Source organism: Portunus trituberculatus, chromosome 8, assembly GCF_017591435.1.
Source record: "Portunus trituberculatus isolate SZX2019 chromosome 8, ASM1759143v1, whole genome shotgun sequence".
Lineage (NCBI taxonomy): Eukaryota > Metazoa > Arthropoda > Malacostraca > Decapoda > Portunidae > Portunus > Portunus trituberculatus.
Window position 1 is genome coordinate 1,085,001 of NC_059262.1, and position 10,000 is coordinate 1,095,000.

Consider the following 10,000-nt stretch of genomic DNA (forward strand, 5'->3'; position numbering starts at 1 on the left):
AGACACACAAAAATACAAGATAAAATGAAGGAAACTGCAAGAACACAATAAGGAAGAAATTCAAAACAACAAAGAAAAGAGAAACAGTGAAGGCACCAGAAAATAAGGGAAAAATCTAAACATCTGAAAAAGAAACAAAAATCATAAGAAAAAAAGGGAAACTGCAAGAAAAAAAATAAAGAAGAAAATAAGAACAAAAAGAAGAAAAAAGAAACAAACCAAAAAATAAAGAAAAAAATCTAAACACCTAAAAAAAAAAACATGAAAAAAAAAAGAAAAACTGCAAGAAACTAGTAGGAAGGAAAAACTGATAAAGAAAAAGAAAAGGAAGGAAAAAGGAAAAAACACACAAAACAGAAAATAAAAACAACAAACCAAACAAACTAACACCTGACCCAACCCAACCCAATGTATACCTGTCTCTTCATTAGCACCTGCAAAGGGCCCCACTCACCTGTATGATGGCGGGGGGCTGTGGGGCTCTCCTCTTCTCCCTGTCCTCTTCACCCCTGATGCTGGAGGAACGGCCTGGCTTGCGAGGGGTGATGGGGGCACGCACGTCACCTGGGGGAGTCATATGGGTGATGGGTGATAGAGATGGCCAGTGATGAGTGATGGGTAACAGGGATGGGCAGTCATGGGTAATGGATAATAGGAGTGGGCAGTGATGAGTGATGGGTAATAGGGATGGGCAGTGATGAGTGATGGGTAATAGAGATGGGCAGTGATGAGTAGTAGGTAATAGAGATAGGTAGTGATGGGTAATAGAAGTGGGCAGTGATGGGTAATAGGAGTGGGCAGTGATGGGTAATGGGTAACAGGGATGGGAAGTAATAGGTGATGGGTGTTTTGTCATATGGGGAGAAGTAAGACAGGTTGGGAAAGTTGTTATAGTAAATGTTTGTTGGTTAGAGATAAAAGGTGAATACAGGTAACATAAGTGAGAATTTGAGAATTTCAACTAATAGGATCATGACAGTAAATAGGATCATGACAAGGAAACTCATACAAATGCAAACAAATCAAAAAGTAAACAAGACATATAAACAAAATACAAATAAATCAGACCAAAAAGAAAGAAAAAACAAAAAAAAAAAAAAAAACAGGACAAGAACACAAACAAAAATACAAAAAACACACAAAACCATAAAAAAAACCTTCACAAAGAAAAAAAACAAAAAAGAAGAAAAACAACAAAACATACAAACAGAAGAAACACTCACCTAAATTAGCATAAACAGAATCTCTTGCTAGTTTGGGGGGTCCGGGCAGGGGCCAGTCTTAGTCCCGCATTGCTTGGGGTGCAGTGGGGGGGGGGACGCTGTGGCCGGGCAGGGGTCTCTGGGGAGGCTTGGATGGGGCGAGGGGACAGTGGAGTCAGCTGAGGGGAAGGCTTCTGGGGTGGCTGGGGGGATTCTAAGGAGGCTTTGCGGGGTGGTGGGGGTGGTCTAGGGCGTCCTGGAGAGAGAGAGAGAGAGAGAGAGAGAGAGAAAACATTTAGAACACAAGACAAACAAGTAAAACGCAACATAAGCATACAAATAAAACAACAAAACAAACATACATTGATACAACATTGTGTGTGTGTGTGTGTGTGTGTGTGTGTGTGTGTGTGTGTATTACCTTCAGAGTTATAGCCAAGACCATGAGTGCTGCTACTGCTGTTGTTGTTGTTGTTATTAGTGGAGGTGGTGGAGGTGGTTGTGGTGGAGGTGTGGCTGAGGAGGGATTCTCGCCTCTCCACCTCTGCTCCTCCTGAGGTGGACTCCTGCTGGGGGAGGGTGGAGGAGTGGAGTTAGCTGGTGACTGACTGACTACATGGCTGACTGATTGATTTACTTGTTGGTGGATTGACTGATAAAATAATAAAATGACAGTTACTCTCTCTCTCTCTCTCTCTCTCTCTCTTTCTCACACAATTCTTTATTTTTTTCATTGTTTCCTTGTCTCTTTCATCTTTTCCTTCCTTTTTTCCCTTTTTTCCCATTTTCCTCCTTTAAATCACCTTCCTTTTCACTCTCTCTCTCTCTCTCTCTCTCTCTCTCTCTCTCTCTCTCTCTTACCTTTCTCACACTAGAATTCCTTTTCTCTAGGGAAGTGCTGTTGGTGGTGGTGGTGGTGGAGGTGGTGGAGATGGTGGAGGTAGTGGTGGTGTATGGGGCAGGAAGGGAGGTAGGGAGGGGGGTAGGGTCATACACCACACCCCCTCCCTCCCCCCTGGCTGAGGTAGGGGGGTCAGAGGAGATGGAGGAGGTGGCGGAGAGGGAGGAGGAGGAGGGGACGGGGGACGCTCGAGCCTGGAGGAGTAAAAATTAGATGAATAAATGAATAAATAAATGATAAAGGAAATTGGACAAAAATGAATAAAAAAGGGAAGAAGAATAAATGGTAAAAAAAAAGGAAATTGTAATAAAAAGAAAAGGACAAAGAAGGAAAAAGATAAGTCAATAAATAAAGAAATAAATTGGAATAAAAAGAGGACGACAGGAAGAAAACAAAATGAATAAACAGATAAAAGAGTAAACTGTAATAAAGAGAAGAGAGAGAGAGAGAGAGAGAGAGAGAGAGAGAGAGAGAGAGAGAGAGAGAGAGAGAGAGAGAGAGAGAGAGAGAGGAAAACATAAATGAACAAACACATACAGAAGCAAATTGTACTGAAAAGAAGTGAATGCAGAGGAAAAAAAAAGTAAATAAATGAATGAAAAATGAAATAAACTAGAATAAAAAAGAAGGATAGAAGGAAAACAAGAAGAAAACACAAATAAAACATACAAACACATAGAAATTCAATAAAAGAAACAGCAAAAAAGAAGATAACAATGTGGGTACTGATAAAGAGGGTGGTGATGGGTGATTGAGGGGGGGGAGACATACCTGGGCGGGGATGGCATAGGTCTCCTCAGGGGGCAAGCGGGGCACTGCCTGGGGGGGTGGCACATACCCATAGATGCCACTGTAGTCATAGAGAGGCATCGTCTTCTCTGGCCGAGCAATGACCTGTCACCATCATTATCATTATTATCACCTTCATCATTATCACTATCAGCATCATTATCCCCTCACTATCACCATCATTATCACTATTACCATCACTATCATCATTATCACTATCAGCATCATTATCCCCCCTCACTATCACCATCATTATCACTATTACCATCACTATCATCATTATCACTATCACCATCATTATCCCTCTTCACTATCACCATCATTATCACTTTTACCATCACTATCATCATTATCACTATCAGCATCATTATTCCCCCTCACTATCACCATTATTATCCCTCTTCACTATCCCCATTATTATCACTATTACCATCACTATCATCATTATCACTATCAGCATCATTATCCCTCTTCACTATCCCCATCATTATCATCATTATCACTATCACCATCATTATCCCTCTTCACTATCACCATCATTATCACTTTTACCATCACTATCATCATTATCACTATCAGCATCATTATCCCTCTTCACTATCACCATCATTATCACTTTTACCATCACTATCATCATTATCACTATCACCATCATTATCCCCCCTCACTATCACCATCATTATCACTATTACCATCACTATCATCATTATCACTATCAGCATCATTATCCCCCCTCACTATCACCATCATTATCACTTTTACCATCACTATCATCATTATCACTATCAGCATCATTATCTCTCTTCACTATCACCATCATTATCAATATTATCATCACTATTATCATCATTTTCACTATCCTCATCATTATCCTCTTCAATATCAATATCATCATTTATCATCACTATCATCATCATCATCATAATCCTAATCATCATCATCACTATCCCTTTCACTATTGTCATTATTATCACTATCATCATCATTATCATCATTATCCCCTTTACTATCACTATCATCATCATCATCATTATCTCCTTTACTATCACTATTATCACCACTATCTTCATCCCCTTCACTATCACTGTTGTCATTGCTATCACCATTATTACCATTATTATCATCATCATTATCACTATCACTATCATTATCCCTTCACTATCATCATTATCACTATCACCATCATTATCACCTTCACTATCACTAACATCATTATCATTATCACCATACTTATCCTTTCACTATCACTATCATTATCATCATTATCCCCTTCACTATCACTGTCATCACTATCATCATCATTATCCCCTTCACTATCACTATCATCATCATTTTCCCCTTCACTATCACTACTATCATCATTATCATCATCATTTTTCCCTTCACTATCACTATTATCATCATTATCACTATCACTATCATTATCATCACTATCCCCTTCACAATCACCATCATTATCCCTTTACTATCACTATCATCACTATCACCATCATTATCCCCTTTACTATCACTATCATCATCATTATCACTATCACCATCATTATTCCTTCCCTATCACCATCACTATCCCATCATCCACTCCACCACTCACCTCCACACCCTGTCCATTGTAGTCCAGTGGGTGGATGATGGTGGGTCTTCCCTTCTTCAGCGCCTCCTTCTTCACCTCCTTCCCCTTGTCCTCCTCCTTCCCTCCCCCCAGCCGCAACAGTCTCTTCAAAAACTGCCGAGAGGAGGAGGAGGAGGAGGAAGAGGAGGAGGTCTTCTTTGTTCTCTCTCTTCCCCGCTCAGAGGAGGAGGAGAAGGAGGAGGAGGTTGTGTCTTTCTTCCCACCTGCAGGAGGAGAGGAGGGCCGGAAGAAACCTGTGGAGAAATGGAGGATTTTATTTTTTTTCTCTCTCTCTCTCTCTCTCTCAAAATTAACTCCCTTTCTTCCTCCTTCACTCACTCACTCACTCACTTCCTTACTCATTCTATCCCTTACAGACTCACTCACTCAGCTTCTCACTTACTCCCTCCCTCACTCACTCATTCCCTCCCTCTCTCTCTCTCTCTCTCTCTCTCTCTCTCTCTCTCTCACTCACCAGATCGACTAAAGAATCTACTGGAGGCGGAAGAGGATGAGGTCACAGTGCCCCCAATAATGGACACAGGAGCAGCAGAGGTCACCAGCGGCCCCGTCACCTCATTGACCCGGCGAACCACATGATCCGACGCCCTTGGTACAGAGTGTGACCTGGAAGCGATGGGTCTTGTCTGTGGGACCTGGTACATTTGAAGGTCATCTGAGGTGCCCCTGGGGTGTTCCTCCACTTCCTGCGGTCTACTGGGATGCTGGTAAGGTCCTGGTGGATGGATGGATAGGTATGGATTAGGTGTTGGAGGGATAGTGTGGAATTGGTATGAGAGAGGTGAGGTGAGGTGAGGTAAAGTAAGGAAGGAAAGGGAAGGGAAGGGAAGGGTAGGGTAGGGTAGGGTAGGGTAGGGTAGGGTAGGGAATGGTATGGTAGGGTAGGGTAAGGAAGGAAAGGGAAGGCACTGGAAGGAAAAGGAAATAATAAAAGGAGAAGAACGGAAGAAAAAAACAATAATGAATATTTAGCAATCATAATTAGCATTTTTATCACATCATTCTTCATAATCTCATTTATCACATGTTCACTCAACCCTCGTTTTTCCGGACTAAATGGTGCAGGCACTGGTCCGGATAATGAAAAGTCCGGATAACACAAAAGGGTCTTTCGTTTGCTAAATATGGTCGTTTGTCTCCTTAGACTCTTTGAGAAACGGCAAAATTTTGTCTATTTTAGTATTCCTGACTAACTGAATCAAAACGAACTTAAACTAGTCGACCTAATACTAAAACTAACCTAACGGTAATAGCCAAGTGCACACATAATAATAATAATAATAATAATAATAATAATAATAATAATAATAATAATAATAATAATAAGTTGCTAGACGTGAAGTAGAGTGAGTATACTACCGCAACATGCAGCCGTGTCAAGCAATGCTGGCTGCGTTCACATCACCAGCTTCACCCTACACAGTAGCTGTGGCGATTGCGGAATCGCCACAGCCACCCATCGCTCCCCCTGCGATTCTCTCTATCAATTTCTGTGCCGGCTTCCTCGCTATTGCACATACCCCTTCATAACGGCGGTATCTAATGCAGCATCTTTTCCACTCCTTCCATTTTTCCTTGAACCTTAACCACTTTTACTTGATGATGCATCCACACAGTATTTGGCAGAATATTCTAACAGCTTATCTTTGGATTTACTAATGTCTGACACAGGTTGCTTGGCCACACCATACTCCTCACAAACACTAGCAACTCTAGCGCCTTTCTCTGATTTTCTTATTAATTTCAGCTTTAAAGTCACTCCTAAGACCACTCACTTATGTCTAACACCCTTGGAAGGCAGAATTCTAAGGTACTGAAAAATGCACAGACTTGCTCACTGATAACGGACAATACACAGTGTTCACTAGCGTCGCTCGGACTTGTTTACAACCGCCTGCCACACCAAAGCCGCCATTTAGTATTGGAAGTGCGTGAAGCGAGCGTTATTTTAATTAATTTGTTGGCCGTTAGGGCTCAAGTTATTATATTATCACCTAGACACTGTCCAGATAGACCCAAATCTCGATAAACGAGGGTTGATTGCTTTTACCAAACACACACACACCTTGCGTCTCATGAGTAACAATAGGCCCGATGGAATTCCTGAAGGGGGAAGAGGAAGAGGTGGCGGTGGTGGTGGTAATGGCGGGGAGAGCCTGGTGTATCTCTTCCCTCTTCCTCTCCTCTCCAAACTCTTCCTCATCATCATCATCAAAATCATCAGTGAAGGAGGATGCTGACTCCCTATCCTTCTGAACGTCCTGCAGGGTCTGTGTCGTTCCTTCAGGTTCCTCGGGGTGCCCCTGGTCCTCCTCGTCGTCCTCAGCAGGTGTGGGTGCGGACCGTCTGGCCAGATTCGCCCTACTGTTGAAGTCAAGGGCGGCTGACAGTAAGGAACGGTTAGCTTCGAAAGTGGATCTCGTTTGGCACCTTGCGGACTCGTGTCTTTGGATGTTGGAGGGAGAGGAGGTGGTGGTGGTGGTGGTGGTGCTGGTCAGTGTGTCGGTAATCTCGTGATATATGGTGTCGTCAGTCGGTGGTTTGTTTTGGGTGATGGTGGTGGGTGTCGGTGAGATGGTGGAGGAGGTAGTGGTGGTGGTGGTGGTGGGTGGGAGGGTCACCGGGATGTCATACACAGCCTCCTTCCTGACGGGGGTGCTGAAGGCGTGCGCTACTGGTGGGTGTGTCTGCTTGGGTACTAGCGAGAGTGCTGAGTCACCCATGGACGCAAGGTTAGGGGTGGAGACAGCCCCGGAGAGCCCTGTGATGGGGACCTTAGGGGTGACGGGCGCTGGCGTGGCATAGATCCCCCTGGTGGCCGGCGGAGGTTTTAAGGGCACGCGGGGCTTTCTTTAAGCATGGGTGGCTTGGGGGTGATGACAGGCCGTGCCCCAGGGAGTCCCTTGAGGCAGGAGGTGGAGGCATAGAGGGCAGACTTGGAGATGCCTGCTGTAGGGGTGGGTACCTCTGGGGGTGTCTTGATCTCCCGCAGGAAGTCTGGTGTTGCTGGGGCCACCAAATTAGCAGGACAGCTGTAGGGGTCCTCATACGCCCCCCTGGAAGAGTGGAGGAAGGAGGTGTTCTGCTGGGGGGGCGTGGAGGAGGAGGAGGTGGTGGTGGGGAGCATGATAGGGGTGCCAAAGGTGGACATACAGCTTGAGGTGCTGCTCTGGCGACTCGCTGGAGCCTTGGTGGACTCCAGGGAGCTCTGAGTAACCAGGCGCGGCGACTCACACACGCTGGGGACACCTGACTCACTCTGACTCACTCTCGACTCCTTCGCTTGACTCTCCATGTGTGAAGAGGCTGGAGAGGCATCAGACTTGACGGTGACAGATGGTGAGTCTTCCTTCTTCACCACCTTCTCTGTCATGCTGGTGGTGGTGGTGGTGGTGGTAGAGGTAGTGGTGGAGGTTCGTCGTAAAACAGGTTCCTTTTTCGCGGTTCCATTAGTGAGGGACTTTCTTGGGGCAGAGACAGGATGTGGGGCCTTTGTGGGGGTGGTGGTGGTGGTGGAGGTAGTAGTGGTGGTGGCTGTGGAGGGCTTTGTGGTGGTGGTGGATGATGTATTAGTACTGCTAGTGGTGACTGTGGTGGATGTGGATGTGGATGAGGGTGTGGAGGCTGGTGTGGTGGTGGTGATGGTGGTGGTGGTAGGAGGAGAAGTAGAAGGAAGTGGAGGAGACGCACTTTTCTTTTCAATTCCCTTGTTTTCCTTCACTGCCTGGTCTTTCGTCACCGCTTTCCCACATTCAGAAGCTGACCTGACTGCTGGGGCCTTGCTGGGCGGTGCAGGGCGGGCAGGGGGCGCTGTGGTGGGCCTGGGGACTGCTGGAGGCTCCGTGGCACTACCTGACGGAGGGGGCGAAGGCGAGGCATCCTTCTTGGGTCGGCAAACATCATCTAAACACGTGACTTTCTCCTTGATCTCATAGACGTCATCAATAGAGGTGACTTTGTGGGTATTTTTAACCTCGTCTGGTCTTTCCTGCAGCGGGATTTCCTTCTCCACCATCTCCTCCTCCAGTGACACGTACTTGGGCGGGGCGTCTATGAGCGGGGCAGCCACAGGAGCCGTCACACCAGGTCGCACCACTTCACCGTTCTTCATGGGTAGGACCTGGTTGACTCGAGGCTCCGAAGAGGACGTGCGAGCTATCAAAGGCTTCGTGGAGACTAAAGGAGAGGATCTTTTGAGTTTCACCCGCGCTTCCTGCTTGGTGGTGTCCTCCTGCACCGCCTCCTTCACCACCTCCTTCACCTTCTCATTCCGTAGCTTGTTCTCCCTGCCCAGTCTCTCCAGAGCCTCTATCTCAGCCAGGATAAGCTTTCGTTTCTCCTCCAGCTCCTGAACAGAAGGCAGAATTTCATCCTCCGGTATATCCTTGCTGAGGTTCTTGTTATCAGAGTTGTATTCAGTGTTCTTCATCGTCTCCCTTCGCAGCATCCTCTCGTGGGGCGTCAAGCTGGCCAGGTCCTCAAAGAAGTCCTCATCATCGTCATCTTCGTCATCCTCATCCTGGTAACCCTCCTCCTCGTCATCCCCGTAGTCCACGTCCCCGCCGTACCCTATCAGTTCCTGCAGCTGGGAGTTAAAAGTGACGCCCCTCCTCCCTTCCTTGCTGCGCTTCGTTTTCTTCGGTGAGGACGTTTTTCTTAGGATGCTTTTAGGGGCACAATGATAGTTTGAATCTTACTCTCTTCCTCTTCCTCCTCCTCCTTCCCTCGCTCTTAATAGACGCTGTGTCGCTGTTGGGCGCGGAATAGGACACTTGGCAGGTGGAGGAGGAGGCTACGGAGGAGGTGGAGGACGGAGATGAGGGAGATGAGGCAGAAGACACCACACTATCATTACTCGCCTCGGAACCCAAGTCACTGCTGGCATCTCCTTTCTCAAACTCCTCCTTATCTACACTCTTCTTGCCCTCTTCCCTCCTCTCCTCCACCTCTTCCTTGTCATCCAGCAGCTGGGAGAGTATCTTAGCCTGGCTCTGGCGCGGAGGCGGGACGGTGGCGGGCGTGGTGGGCGCGGCAGTACCAGTAGTAGTAAGAGTGGAAGACAGTCTGCGTGTGAGCCTATCACTTCCAAACAGGTCTGGCGTGTCGAGATCACTCAGTTTCCGGTTCTTCTCGTTCTCTTGGGTCACTAGGGAGGACGCCACGCCCCTGATCAGCGCCGGGGACATGAGGGAGACGCTGCTGGTGGGCCGGGTCGCTGCAGAAGGCGTGGAAGGGTCTGACTTGTCGATAACTAGAGATTTCCATGAGTTCTGCGCATAATACCCTCTCTGATACACACGCCCGGCCACTCCCACGTATCTTTTTGACCCAGGCCTTACTCCCTCCAGGCTAAAGTCCTCCTCTTCTTCCCCTAGGCCTAAATCCACACTGCCTCCTACTCCTCCTCCTCCTCCTATAAGTCCTCCTCCTCCTCCTCCCCCTCCTCCATGCTCCTCTTTACTCTTGAAGCAGTTGGAA

At 46.7% G+C, this 10,000-nt stretch overlaps 1 protein-coding gene across 1 annotated transcript in view; it reads right to left on the minus strand.

The window, feature by feature from the left end:
• LOC123501073 (mucin-5AC-like) overlaps window positions 1-10,000 on the minus strand; it is a 44,396-nt gene that overhangs the window by 7,103 nt on the left and 27,293 nt on the right. The window contains 11 exon segments of the mRNA XM_045249655.1: window positions 455-564; window positions 1,224-1,276; window positions 1,278-1,458; window positions 1,624-1,771; window positions 2,064-2,297; window positions 2,875-2,997; window positions 4,484-4,755; window positions 4,977-5,237; window positions 6,588-7,373; window positions 7,376-9,212; window positions 9,214-10,000. The exon segment at window positions 9,214-10,000 is cut by the window's right edge and continues 215 nt beyond it. Of these exon segments, the coding sequence (XP_045105590.1) occupies window positions 455-564; window positions 1,224-1,276; window positions 1,278-1,458; window positions 1,624-1,771; window positions 2,064-2,297; window positions 2,875-2,997; window positions 4,484-4,755; window positions 4,977-5,237; window positions 6,588-7,373; window positions 7,376-9,212; window positions 9,214-10,000 (4,792 nt within the window).